Source organism: Eucalyptus grandis, chromosome 5 (genome assembly GCF_016545825.1).
Source record: "Eucalyptus grandis isolate ANBG69807.140 chromosome 5, ASM1654582v1, whole genome shotgun sequence".
NCBI lineage: Eukaryota > Viridiplantae > Streptophyta > Magnoliopsida > Myrtales > Myrtaceae > Eucalyptus > Eucalyptus grandis.
In genome coordinates this window covers 30,682,280-30,696,698 of record NC_052616.1, presented here as the reverse complement: position 1 = coordinate 30,696,698, position 14,419 = coordinate 30,682,280, and the positions used below count along the sequence as shown (strand labels likewise).

Here is a 14,419-nt window from a genome sequence, read left to right as displayed (position 1 = left end):
TGGAAGACGACGCCTTGCGCAAAGAAGGCACCAACAATGGTGGCTGAGGCTGGTGGCGGTTGTGAGAGAGAGAGAGAGGATCCACAGGGAAGAGTTTTAGAGTTTTCAATACACTTTTTCAGAGAGTTAATAGCGGCGGGTGGTGAGGGTAGCTCGGGAAAGAAGAATGAGGATTTGGTAAGTAAATGGATGAGGATTATGGGTTGGAGATGCAAGTTGAGCTAAAACTCAATGAAGATTTTCCAAAGTGGATATGCAAATCAATGTATTTGCACAAATACAAATGAAAATTATCAAAAAAAAGTCATAAACTTATTGTACTTTTGTCGTGAATTCAATTTTAAACATTTTAATTATGCCAATTGAATTTTAAATATTTTTATATTTCGCCAATTGAGTTCATCCAGCTAATTTCGACCATAAAGCGCTAATGTGGATACTAATGGTTTTACGTGACACAGCCAACGCTAACGTGGACAATTTATAATATTTTTAATTTATTTTTCCTCTTTTCTTTTCCTCTCTTTTCCTTTTTTTTTCTTTTTACTATAATGAATGAGGGTCGCCAGGCCCTCACTAGCCACTAGGCGAGGGCAGCAAAGCCCTAGTCAGCTATTTGGTGAGAGTTGAAACACCCATGCCGACTGTTGCCTCAGTCACAGTAAAAAAAAAAAAAAAAAGTATGGCCAACACCTATTTCCGATTAAAATTGGCTGAATGAACTTAACTGACAATACGTAAAAATGTTTAAAACTCAATTGGAACAATTAAAAGTTTAATACTAAATTGGTAAAAGTGAAATGGTTTGAGACTTTTTTGGTAATCCCAAATACAAGGATATTCCCTTTAATTATTATTTAATTCATTCAAAGGACTAAAAGGGTGATGATATCAATAGCAAAATTTGGACCGACAGGGATCCTCCTAAAGAATAAAGATGGGTGGTTGGAGCGACCCTCGGGGATGTAGCATAGGACAGCTTTTGGTGGTTGAGGTGATGGTAGAAGGGTGTCTTCAAGTCGATATATGCCACTCGTAAGGGCAGATTTTGCAGACGGATGAGGAGATAATGGAGTCAACCATCCGGACCACACGTTTTGGTATTGCTTTCATATTGTGATGTTGGTAACAAGTGAGATATGCTTAAGTCAAGAAAACCATCTTTTACGGGTTCTGGCACCAAAGCATGATTCATAGCCTTTTTGACTACGTGATTAATTAGACAATTTTTTTCTACCGAGTGACCCCACATGATATAATGAAGGTGATCACGAATTCATAGACCTCCCGTGAGGTGAATTTTGACAAAAAAGAACCAGCTTGATTCTTTAGTTTTCATAGGGTTACAGTTAGACTGATCATAAGCTTGATAGCACCTAGGCTCAATTCGAGCAATGGTCTACCAAAGGCATCTTTGGGTGGGCCTAAGCAAGGCACTACAGTAGTAGGGCGCAAGCTACGCTCAACCAACGTGCAACACCTCAGACATACTTTTTATAGACCAGTAGATTGAGCTGTGATTTTGGTTCGATCAAAGGGCTCGACAAAGCCTTAATTTGCTCATTATCTCTCGTTGAGTAATGCTTAACTAGTTGCTTGATGGGCATACATTAAGAGAACTTTGAACTAAATCTACATTCCCCTTCTAAAAAATAGATCAAATTCATTTCGTAGCTAAGCTTCACAAGGAGTTACTACCTTCTGACCCAACTATAATATATATTAGAGAGAATTACCAAAAAAGTCATAAACCTATTATAATTATGTCAATTCAATGCTAAACTTTTTTTAGCCAATTTAGTCGTAAACCTTTTACAATTGTGCCAGTTTAGTCCATCCGGCCAAAATTAGTCGGCCAGCGTTGACGTAGACAACGCCCGTCTAGTAAAAGCTAACATGGCAATTTTTTAATATTTTTTGTTTAATTTTCAAATATTTTTTGAATTTTTGAATTTTTTTTTTTTTCACATTCTCCTTCCTCTGGCCAGCCTCACCGTCGCTAGGCGAGGCCCCACCAAATCTAGCAAGGCCAACCTCGCCATTGCTGGGCGAGGCCCCGCCAGATCTGGCAAGGCTTGGCCTCGCCTAGCCATGGCGAGAGTTGAGCTTGCGGCACCGGCGAGGTCAACCTCGCCATGGCTAGGTGGGGCGAGCCTCACCAGATCCAAGGCGAGGGTCGAGGTTGCTGGTGGCCGACGAGGCTCCTCACCAAATCTGGCGACAGCGGCCTCGCCGATGACCGGTGAGGCTCCTCACTCAGGGACGACGCCTAGCTAGATTTGGCAACGGTAGCCTCGCCGTTGCTAGGCGAGGCTCACCTTCACCAGTGGCCGGCGAGGACAAGCCTCACCATTGGCTGGCGCCAGCTAGCCAGAGAAAGGAGAAGGAGGGAAAAAAAAAAGAAAAAAAGAATTCAAAAATTCAAAAAATCAAAAAAAAATCAAAAAAAAATTTTAAAAAAATTATCATGTCAGCTTTTGCCAGACGACCAGCGTCCATGTTAGTACCAGCCGGCCAATTTTGGCTGGATGGACTAAACTAACACAATTATAAAAGATTTATGACTAAATTGGCCAAAAAAAAAGTTTATAACTGAATTGATACAATTACAATAGGTTTAGGACTTTTTTGGTAACTCTCCCATATATATTATCATGAATGCATCTCTCCAACCAAAGCATCCACACCTTATCTCAAAATTTATCTTAATAATGCAAATATCCACTATGCCTCGAGAAGAACATCCAACATTTACTCGGATATAATATTTCAACACCCCATGTCACCCTCAGAAGTTACAAGAATATGAAAGTAGAGCAACGGCCAATCAAAGTCAAAAGAGGAGCCACCAATCAAAAAACAAACGAAAGGTCTCCAAAACACACGGCTGCTTTATCGGCCGCCGACTCCCCGCGCCCAGGCCCACGGAAGAACGAGGAAAGCCGCTTAGCTTTGTGCAGAAGGAAGGAAGGAAGGAAGGAAGGAACCATTCATGGAATCAAGTGAAACCCCATGTGAAATTTTAATGGGATCCATGGATTGTAAATGGGCTGAACACCTATCGGTAAATGTACCAGATTGAGCTGAAGTTATCGCTCGGATACGCCTCGCTAACAGAAGAAGATGGACGAAGAATGAGAACGAACTTTCACCATTTTTATGCTTTCCTTCCCGTCCCTCTGATGGAAGCGGCGCCGCACTATGCACCCCGAGGCGATTGAAGATCATGCATGGATTGAAGAGAGAGGGAGAGAGGTAGCCAAATGCAAAGAACCCTTGCTTTGAAACTAACGTAAACCTGCAAATGAAGAAGTACTAGGTGGCTAGAGCTGAGTCCCTCAGCACACGAGAGCATAGTACAGGCACACATGGGGAAGTACGGCAACGTGAAGTAGCTGGCGAGCGTACCGCAAGCGCATGCACGTCGACGAAGAACGGACGACGAGGACTTTTGAGGATGACTTGAGGCTTCTCAGCTAACAGCCAAACCCAGCATCCACACGCACGCTCCTTTACCTAGTTTTTAGATAGAATGAAAAAACGGAGTGGCTTGGCTTACTATACTTTCAACTATCTCATTTTGCACCAGAGGAAGAGTAGGCTGCTGCAACCACCTCTCAAACTTTCTAGTTTCTTTCCAATGGCAGATGAGAGAGCCGCGCTTATAAATGCGGGAGAGGCCCCGTCTTCATATCCATTCTCATCGTCGACATCATGATGTTCTTGTCCTTTGCCTTTTCGCGGCGGTGCTGTTCTTGTCCCTTCTTCCTGTGGAAGGCGTCTTGCTCAAATGAGTATTCCATTTTACGACGACACAGGCGGTGTTTTCCTAATGTTGTTGGGGAATCAAAAGAATGGGATGCTCATTCGGGCACGGCGCTTTGCATGGGAAGCCTCGCTTTGGCCGTCTAAGTTGCGACGTCCGCTTTCCAAGGTACTGAGGAGGTGATCTGCTCTCGAACTTGTGAAGCATTGTCTGCAAAACAGTCGCAAATTTCAATTGTTTATCATCTGCTTTTTGGTCTCTCTCATTCATTGGGAAATTTCACTGACCGCTCACTACTTTTCTACCATTTCTTCTTCAATTACAATGAATTTTTTTTTTTTTTTGACTAATCTACAAGAAGATGCTAAAAATTGAAGAACACCTACTTTGGCCTGTCCTCACTACTTTTTGAGTGTACGGGCGCAATGAACAATCGATTTCTTCTTCCTTTTTAGTTATTTTTATGAATGTTGCTGCAAGTTCAATTCCTAATACTAGGTAACAGATTTGACGATCAGACGACGAAAACATGATCATAAAATACAGAAACGCATGAGTTCATGTGGCTCTTCTGTTTGCCCTCTCTGGTATAGGGCTTGTACTGAGATGTAGTCCACTTAGGTCACATTTGTTTTTGAACAATGAAATGTAGCTCATTTATCCAAAAAAAATTATGTGGCTCTGTCGTATTGCATACATATATTGTTACTAACTAATCAACCGCAATATTAGTTTAAAATGCATTCCAACTAACTTTGCATTTCAATTTTAATAGAATTCTCTTTTGTTATGATTGACTTGTTTCTTCACATGTCACCATCATGGGTTACATCTGACGCTCAAAAATGCCTTTTTCATTACGTGCGCCTAGTCAATGTCAAGACCTCAGCAAAATTCAATTGAGGAATCAGAAAAAGGAAATTACAATCATGCGGCATCAATTACAATCCTAAATTACAATCGCGTGACCTTTCATAATGTTCAGCCCTTAGATCTCATTAAAAGATTAAGTCAAAACTCATGAAGGAGTCTCTTATCTCACCAACATGTCTAGTAATGGCTAAAAATGTCAGCCATCTCCATCCTTGATTGTATGATGCTACTTTTAATCAATCCTTCGATATTCGAGCACAAGCATCTGTTGTGCTCACACTGATTTGTACTTGTCTTTTATAAGTGGGGGATGTCCATATTGTAACACACCGATTAGAAACACAGGAAGGAAGATCGGAAAATACAGCCATCTCTCTACTTGAACTGAAATGCTGATGTATATACATCTTGAGTGAAAAAGGGTTCATGTCGACAGGGTTATGTGCAGTAGGGTTCATGTCGGCAGAGTTATGTGCAGTAGCGTTTTTTGTGATATTCTAAGTGTACGTTGTGACTTTCTTATTTATAATAAACAAAAAGGCCCAAAGGCTTGATGTTCTTTAACCTCGCAGCGCATCTCTCTCTCTCTCTCTCTCTCTCTCTCTCTCTCTCTCTCTGTAAAAGTCCATGATTTTGAATTCTAGAATAACAGTATGTCGTCTGATGGACAAAATTTGGAACTTCAAATTCTCCGGATAATCGATATGTAACTCCATAAAATTCTCACATACTAGATTTGATTTGAATTGGAAATGATCTCTTTGTGAGAAGTCCATGATTTTGAATCCTAAAATAACAAGATGTCATCCGATGGACAAAATTGGAACTTCAAATTCTCCGGATAATCATCACGCAACTCCATGAAATTCTCACATACTAGATTTGATTTGGATTAGACGTGAATCTTTAGCATCCTACAAATATCTAAACCAATTTTCCCAAATAGTTTAATTTCGTGGCATTTTGTTTCTTTTTCAAAATTAAAACTTTTTACCCCACCGACTGGCTGGCGACTGCTTGTTTAACGTAAGTAGATAAACTTCCATAATAACCTTCAAAATTCTCAAATTTCTTACTCTCAAATTTAATGGTTAAGAAGAAACTCTCTTGCTATGATCTGTGGATCATTTGAAGATGAATTCATTCATGTTTAAATCACGTAAACCATCTGACCAGGACAAAAATCACGCAAACTAATTTCAAAATCTAATGGATACTAGATGTGCCTATTATATTCGGCAATTGCACTATTCTCATTATCTCTACAATTCAACACCATACCTTGCCAAAAATCACGCGGTTCCCCATAGACATCTCATACGATCATGTCTTGACTAACAAGATATAGTGTAGTTCCATCATTTTACTTGCAATCCAGAAAAAACAAACCAAATCACTTCGCCCTCATTTAGAAACTAGTTGACCCAACCCAAGTCGAAACTTTCGGAGCCAGATGGGATTGGCCTTTATCTTTTTCGAACTGAAGTCCACTGGTACACATTTTCTGAGCGGTCTCGGACGAGTTCTCAGGATTTGGTTTATCTTTGCCAAGCCATAGTAAAAAAGTTCACACCACAAGATATCAAATTCCAATGGTGTTTCGTGATTCAGATTGCAGAAGAAGCAAAAAAAAAGCAGTTGTCTACACAATGAGAAAAATAGAAATCAGCCAATAACTATTACTGTGAATCTTGTTTGAAAGATACACACTGACGTTCAGCAAATAACTTTTAATATCATCACTATCACCAGATATACAACCAGAGACCCTCACTCTTTAGTCAGTGCAAGACGACTAACACTATATATAGATTCAAACGTCAACACCAAGAAAATGGAAGGACATCAGAAAAAGAATTTTCACTCAAGCAAGACGAAACTTTGCAAGTAACCTGACAATTTCCAAAGCCCAGCTAGATGTCACACCAAAGCAATGAACACTATACAGTCGTCCATTCCACTCATGTTTCTATTTTGAGTAGGGAGTGGAGAGATGTACTGTTGAACCGCTGCGCAAGACCCCGGATGACAAGGACTACTATATCACGCAAGTGTCTGGACTGCACCATCAAATCTACTTCATTCTCACTATCGACTACGATCCTAAGACGATGTTGGTCACTGCGGAAAAGCTCCACCTGTCAAAGAGGATGATGCCCTTCGTTATACAAGCAAAAGCATTGAGAAATCTTACATGCGTGTGAGAAGGGAAAGCAAAGTGAAGGGTTTTTGTTGAATGGACTCGAAACTTTTTCTCAATCAAAAGTAATAGAGAATCTAGAGATGGTATCTATCTATCACATGACAGTAATATGATTAGGATTATTCTCTGTTGGTCTCTACTTTTGGATGAATACATGGTCTGCACAGGGCTTTTATCTTGTTCTATGGAAATGAACAAGATTTCAGAAACTGGTCAGTCTGGTATGGCTGCCTAAAGAATGACAGGAACCGCAGCACACTAGTGCACTTCACTTGTTTCACAAGACAACTTGTGTCGAAGACGACACCGGGACACCACCTATCACTTTTTTGATAGCTGGATTAGCCTGGTCAGAGGACTCAGAACTACATGTGATTACATATCCCACTATTACATTTCCAAGCAAATTTCAAGTGGCATATGACTTATTTCTTACCCCTCCCCAACAATAGAAAATGGCATATCAGTAGTCCATCATAAGCATCTCAGACAAATGGTGAACAGAAATCATTAAAATGGTCATTGCGAACCAGAATTATCAATTCATCAGTGAGTGAAAGGTCACAAGCTGGTAGCCGGAAGGAATTATGTGATGAGATTTATGGGCCTGTTCTGACGCAAATATATGCTGTTACTCAATGTTCACACACTGAGACTTACATGGAAAGGGGGAGCATAACTTCCACGAATTTCTGTGGTTGGAAAAGAAGTCTTTGAACCTGGCTTAACAACTTTGACTCTTTTTCTATTGATCTCCAGTATTCTTCTCTCAAGATTTCCCTCACCAGAAACCTGTAACCAACAATCAAATAAGCACCCAGCTTGAAAATTCTCTTTCCCATGAGAGACATCACAGAAAAGCAAATATGATTAACCTTTTTCGGGTTTCGGTCCTTGTCGCAGAGGACCTGCAAGCAGAGAGCTTAGTGTTATGTCACCAAGATAAAGTGCAAAATGACAGTTCAATTATCAAGAGAAAACAGTGAGAAACATCAGGGTTTTTCATTGTTTCACTTTGGATAGGCATGCTGTTGTAAAATTAAGCACTAAAAATAAATACCAAAGTTTATCACACTGAAATCAGAATTAAGAGGAAAGAGATCAATATAAGAGAACATTTGGTGCTTAATATGCTAATTTAAAGGCACTAAGAAAAATCTCGGTAACATCCAAGTTACAAATCATGATCTGTCACCTTTAGCCATACCATCAGGACTTAACATGTACATGGTAAAATATACTTCCACAAACTACAAGATTGAGGCAAATATGTTGCAGAACATTAACAAATCAAAGTTAGTTACTCTTTTAAGTAAAAGTTATGCTTTGGAGTTAGACATTATTCTCAATCTCCTAATTGAATTCCATCAGTGAACTAAGTTCTAAGAAAGAACTGTTGCTCATCAATGCCCTGTAGTCCAAATGAACGATAACTAGAATCTAGGACTTGGATAATATCTTCCAATACAAAAGGACCGATGAGCATTTGCTGCAGCAGGACTGAGGTAAGTTTACAAGTCATAAATCATCATAAAGCTATAAGCATCACCTCAAATTTCACTGATCCAAGATCAAGCTTCTGCTTTACTTCTTTAAGAACATCAGGCTCTGCAATACAAATAGTCTGGAAATTTCAGTATCTACATTGTAAACAGATAGAGAACTTTTGAAGATATCACTAAAGACGGAAAAGAAATGGCAACAAGCCAGAAGGAGACATGGCCAGATGTGAGGTGCCCACGGAGGCCCAGGCCCCCCCAAACATCATCTTGTAGGCACATTACCTTTATAAAAGTGCAAGAATAATAATAGACATACTAAGACTGTAATCATGAATGAATGTGATAAGTGATGTGGCAGATTTTATTGAATGTTAAAAATGGGTCACCTGTTTAAAGGTTCATTTTAGCTTGTCACATCACATAGTTTAGAATGTGAGTAGTGTCTCGAAGTAGCGTCATTATCATTGAGCATTCAAATAAAGCTTTTTAGAAGTTGAGGTTTTTGGCCACCCAATTCTAATTTACTTAACAAGGATTGTGCATGCATATGGTATGCCATATTTGTCTTTATATCTTCACTAGCTAGGCCAAGTAGAGACGTTATATGCGAGGACCATAATACTTAAATTCAACTATGTTCTTTCATCTTTGGTTCAATGCGGGGAAAATCAGTAATGTCATCTAAAATTTGTCCCAAGGTAATCCAATGGTTCTATAAGGTGATGCAGACTGTGATTATAAGGACATAGGTAATTAAGAGAATTAAGTAACTTTTGCTAGATTGCTTAAGGAAGGAAACCAATATAAGGATGGATGATGCAACCATATACAACTAACACCAATGAAGGACACACATTAACTTAGCCACCACTTGCCATAACTCAACATCCCTGCATTAGCCAAAATCCTCCGTGGGTAAATTCTTTTTTTTTCTTCATTTTTGGCCTTGTTCCATGCCCTGAAGCAAGGATAAAATCAAATCCATGTTTTTTGTTTTCATATAGACAAACTCATACACCACGCTCTATTATCTTTCTTGCTTCTTAAGTAAAAATTTCATCAGCAAAGTGAGGAATGGTGTCTATCTTCATATCTCCCTAGTATGACTTAAATAGCTTTTCTGAGTGCCTATCATGTTTTATCTCATTTTAGTTTCCTTTCTTAGTCATAAGCTCAAGTCTAATAGTTACTGAACTGCATGCATTCAAACCTTCACATTGATATGCCACATATCACAAATTCAGTCAGCTATAATCTAACGATTAGGATATCTGAATGAAGAAAAATCAAGGTAATACCATCACAAAAAACATATGCATACAATCGTAGACTTTGAAAAGGAAGAATAGCCCAAGATGATCCAGAAAACTCAAAGGGCAAAAAGATCAATTTCAGTAATACTCATCTCAGGTAGACAAAAGAGGTGCAGACAAATAAGTTGGGGATGTTGATTTGTTTACCAACTGCAATAGGCTCTGTAGATGCAGACACCGGTTGCCCCTCAACTCCATCGTCCCTTACAGGAGTGTAAATTACCACTAACCTGTAACCTACGTCATCAACATTAGCTTCGTACATTCTTCCCGTCTCTCCTGCAACATAGGTTGACCTCCCAAATCATGTATGGCAAGAGTGGATGCAATACAGGGATAATTTAAAAAAAAAAAAAAAAAAGATCCACCTGAAGATACACATAGCAATTCTCTTCTACATAAGGAGCAAACTCATGTAACTCAAGGTGTCCATGGCCAGACAGTGATGAAACTTTCAAGTTCATGAATGGGAAAATGAAGGACTTGTATGCTTTTATTAATTTCATGAATCTTCATTCTGAAGAGGGACAAACAAAATCCTTAAAAGCTAGCAGTTTTTTGGGCCAAAAAAAGCTTGCAGTCATAAAATCCAGTAAGAACTTGTGGCAGTTAAAATATGAGCCTATGAGTGTCTCTCAAAACTGCATCTATGCCATCATGGTCATGGCTAGGGAGCTATTTCATGGACCTCACAAACTAATCACTTGACCAGAAACAAGGATGGCACTACCATTGAGCGAAAGCAGAACAACTACGAGCAGCACAGTTCATGGAAATGACAGAACCTCACAGGTACCCGCAAGCATGAAACAGAGTAGTCCACAACATCCAAGTGATAGTTGTTGGAGTTTTAGTTTTCAAAAAGTGAGAAATCATGAAAGAGACCAAAAGTATTCGAAATACACATATGTACACATAGATAGAAGACAAATTGAGAAAATCAAACTCTCAATGGAATTGAATCAAGCCCAACCAAACAAATGGTTGAATTGAATCACACCAGTCTACAGTGGGGGAAGGGTTCCAAACCCAAACGACACCATCAAACCCAAACTTAAGAAAATGTTGAATTCTATTGTACCAGTCTCTACAAGGGGGGAGGGGTTCCGAACCTCCCAAACCACAACCTCAAGGCTTTCAGGCGCCATTAGAGTCTAAGCTTTTCAAAGCGCCCCATTTGTGACCACACAAACCATTGAGGGTAGCTCTAGATCTCGATCAAGACAAACTATTGTAGCGGATCTATTAAATCCATTGAATTCAGAAGACAGGACTGCTGCTAATCTTTTCTTATAGGACAGTATATTCAAAGAAAAGTGATTATGGATAATTTTCTCAAGGTAACATTACTTTTTAGTTGTAATGTCCAATTTGCAATTTCTAAACATGCCAGTAATTTCTTGTCCACACCCTCGTTCAGATAAAAATCTATGAACCTGCCCAGCCTACAATAAAGCATAGCACTTCAGTTTCCAGAGCCTTAAAGGCTTAACTCCATATATCATACAATGCAGGCTATGTACAATTGAATCAAGATTACATAGTGTATCTTTCTCTTAATGTGCATCATCCTCTAATGCTAAGGCTTGCAACTTTATATGAAGAACAGATAAGGAAACAAATTTTCTTCATGAGTAACCATAAGGGGACAAATAACATTCGATGCCCAACAGACTTAATGATTACTTCAGAAATGAACACAAAGACCAAAAGAATTATTCATGGGGATGACATGCCTTGTATGGAGATAAGATCTGGACTTCCAACCATAGACCTAAGCCACTGAATCTTGCTTTTCCCTTCCTTCCCACCACTATAGATTCCACAAACAGCATACAAATTTGTGTGGAAGCCCCTGCCCTCAATTTCCAGTTTATCTATTTTGGGAAAACCTGAAGATAGATGGCAGATTATACAATATGAGTTAGAAAAGGAACAGGGATTTCCCCTTTGAAGATATCAAAAGATCTTCCTACGACTTGAAAGAAGAAAGTATAGAGAGAAAAGAATCCTGCACTTTAAAAGAAGACAAGGCATGTATAAATGGATGTACTTTTTGTTATTTCTCCATATTGACCAGGGAAAAGTATCAGCAAAGCAGCTTCATAATCCTAACAAAGTATCTAAGACCATCAAAAATTGAAACAGGATTGACATCATGTCACCAATGCCAAGGTGCAGAATCCTTTTACATTAAATTCAAAAGAACACCAGAACAATTCTCCCAGCCCACATCTCATAATATAAGCCTCTCACAGACTCAGTCTTACATTGAGAAACTGACAAAATATCCATAACTACACAGTACTGATGATGGTCGTATTGTTGACCCGGTGTTTCACAGCTCAGACAACTTTAGCCTGGCACAAAGTCCATAGGATTTGGATTAAGAATATGGTTTGTTACCACCCAGTTACTGTCTACTATTTCGGGTCTGTCAGTAGTAACTTGTACTTTGAATTAGCTTTAATCTTGTGGCTTTCATAATCTGATTTTCATTAAACACAAAACGCCCAAAATCTCATAAAATTACAAATATTGAGATGTTCAGAATGTAAAAAAGTGTGAACAAACAGACCCTTTGAAGTAAATTCTTACGGCAGTTATAAAAAGTGCAGATATTTCAACAATGTCCTCGATTGAAAGTTTGTCACAGTTGTCACCAACAAGATACGAGGTGGCACCAGAAACTTGAGATTAGCAACTCCCTTTCTCTGTCTTTCTCTATCCTTAAGCACTACCGTAGCCTGCCAAATCCTGCCTATCCTAATTTATCCAACAACTTGAGACCATATCTTACACCAACCTATCACAATCCTTGTCACATATGCCAGCAGTCACCTAAAGCTGGAAATGAGATAAATAATCTCATCCAACATCATATACTGCCAAAGCACAATAATAGACCTTCTTAATGGACTTGAACGTACTGACAAGATAAGCCAACAACAATAAAAACCGTAAATAAGCCAAAAAAATTAAATCTGGATAATGATTCGCACTAAGTTGCCTTAACCCTTATTTTCTAGGTTTTATAAATTGCAGAGGCACCAAGTGGCACCCCAAATCTTTCAAGTGGGAGCTATGATTATGGAATGGGCCTTATTGTAATACTGGACTGAGATTTTCATTTGCAATGACCTGCCTTGATCCACATAGGTCAAGCAACAAGTCCAAGGAGCTGTCAAAACCTTGTCTCTGATGAGACTTTTCATTTCACCCCTAAATCGGTGTGCACGGATATCCTTACTTTTCATTTCACCCCTAAATCAGTGTGCACCAATATCCTTGCCCGCAGATACCGTTAGAGCAATCTCGATCGGCAGAGAACTATTGGAGGCTGGTAAAGCAGTGCAAGGAACCGTCAAAACATTTGTCTCTGATCAGACTTTTCATTTCACCCCTAAACCAGTGTGCGCCAATATCCTTACGCACAGATACCATTCGAGGCCACTACTCTCCACTTTTCAAAACCTTGTTTTGGACCACTATATGATAAGATGAAACCAAATGGGAATGTGTGCAGTATGCAACAATAGTCTGTCAAAGTATCGATGCAGGACCTGTGGAGCATGACCAATGACAAAAAGGTGTGGACCAAATGCATTCAAAATTTCCACGAGCTCAGTCCAGTTACTTCGGTGGAAACATGAGGTACCTGGTAGAATAGGAGCAGTCACAGCATATGCTGGTTCAGTTGATCTTCCGAAGATATCCGTTACTATGCATTCACATTTGAGGCATCGACCAATTTCCTCAAATCGAACCTTGTAGGAGCAGGAGCGTTGTGAAGTTAAAGGTTCAAACAAGTCGCAATCACTTGCCGATGAGCAGAACCTACAGAAAACTGGAATAAGTAAATAATATTCGATTTCCCCAACTCAATAGTACCAAACATTGGTAACTTGGAGAGCACTCTTTGCATCCATGAGAAATGACCACTTGGAATAATGCAAAGCGATGATAAAATTTTAAACTGGAATAGTGGAATTCACTTTACTAATTGGAGCTTCAGCCTAAAAATTTCTTTTTTCACAAGTGCCCTGTTTCGTTCAACAACAGGTTTGGATTGGTACAGCTCTTTATAGTATTCATATGCCACAAGAGAATCAAAATTCCACCAAGTATACCTTGTTCAGAAGAATTCCTCTTCAGCAGGAATTACATTCTCTCTTATGAAAGTTCTGGTTGTAGGACTTAGACGTGTGTTGAGACATTTCTATAAACAGGACAGCACACCATTTTCTAACCTACTAGAGAATCATTGATTAATCAATAGCACTAAATAAGTAACACTGGGAGAGAGGAGAGTAAATACCATTGATATTTGACATCCTTCTTGTATTTGCTCCATAAATGTTGTTGGATTTCATTTTCTGGAATCACTTCAACAGCAGTGAGTACATCGCGTTCTATGGCCTTTCCAGTGAGAGCAAGCACCTCTACTTTCAGATCCTCTGACATAAAATATTGACAAATTTAGATGTGAACAAACTAGTTAAAGTATCATTGTTTCCAGATAAGGCCTAGTTATTGTTGTCGTTGTAGTTGCAATTCAGCTCTCATTGTTTCAACTAATTCCAACACCAAAGACCTTAGCATAATACGATCAAGATTTAGCACTTCCAAAAGTCAGTTGTCTATGACATCAAAGTAGTATAATATAACATATCCGTGCCATGCTTACAAAAATTCAGTGTTTCAAGTGATTCAACTACCTGATGTCATCCTATATTCAGAGAAAGTACACTCTGTGCTTTCT

General features: G+C 39.1%; 1 protein-coding gene across 3 annotated transcripts in view; it reads right to left on the bottom strand.

Annotated features, from left to right (window-relative positions):
• Positions 1–6,289: 6,289 nt before the first annotated feature.
• Positions 6,290–14,419, bottom strand: part of LOC104444887 (187-kDa microtubule-associated protein AIR9) — a 35,098-nt gene continuing 26,968 nt past the window's right edge. For all 3 annotated transcript variants that reach the window (XM_010058665.3, XM_010058666.3, XM_039313045.1), the window contains 8 exons: positions 13,976–14,114; positions 13,316–13,494; positions 11,394–11,549; positions 9,805–9,936; positions 8,392–8,450; positions 7,718–7,750; positions 7,503–7,634; positions 6,290–6,777 (listed from right to left, as the gene is read on the bottom strand). In XM_010058665.3, the coding sequence (XP_010056967.2) occupies positions 6,601–6,777; positions 7,503–7,634; positions 7,718–7,750; positions 8,392–8,450; positions 9,805–9,936; positions 11,394–11,549; positions 13,316–13,494; positions 13,976–14,114 (1,007 nt within the window). In that variant the 3' untranslated portion in view covers positions 6,290–6,600. The remainder of the gene's footprint in view (positions 6,778–7,502; positions 7,635–7,717; positions 7,751–8,391; positions 8,451–9,804; positions 9,937–11,393; positions 11,550–13,315; positions 13,495–13,975; positions 14,115–14,419) is intronic.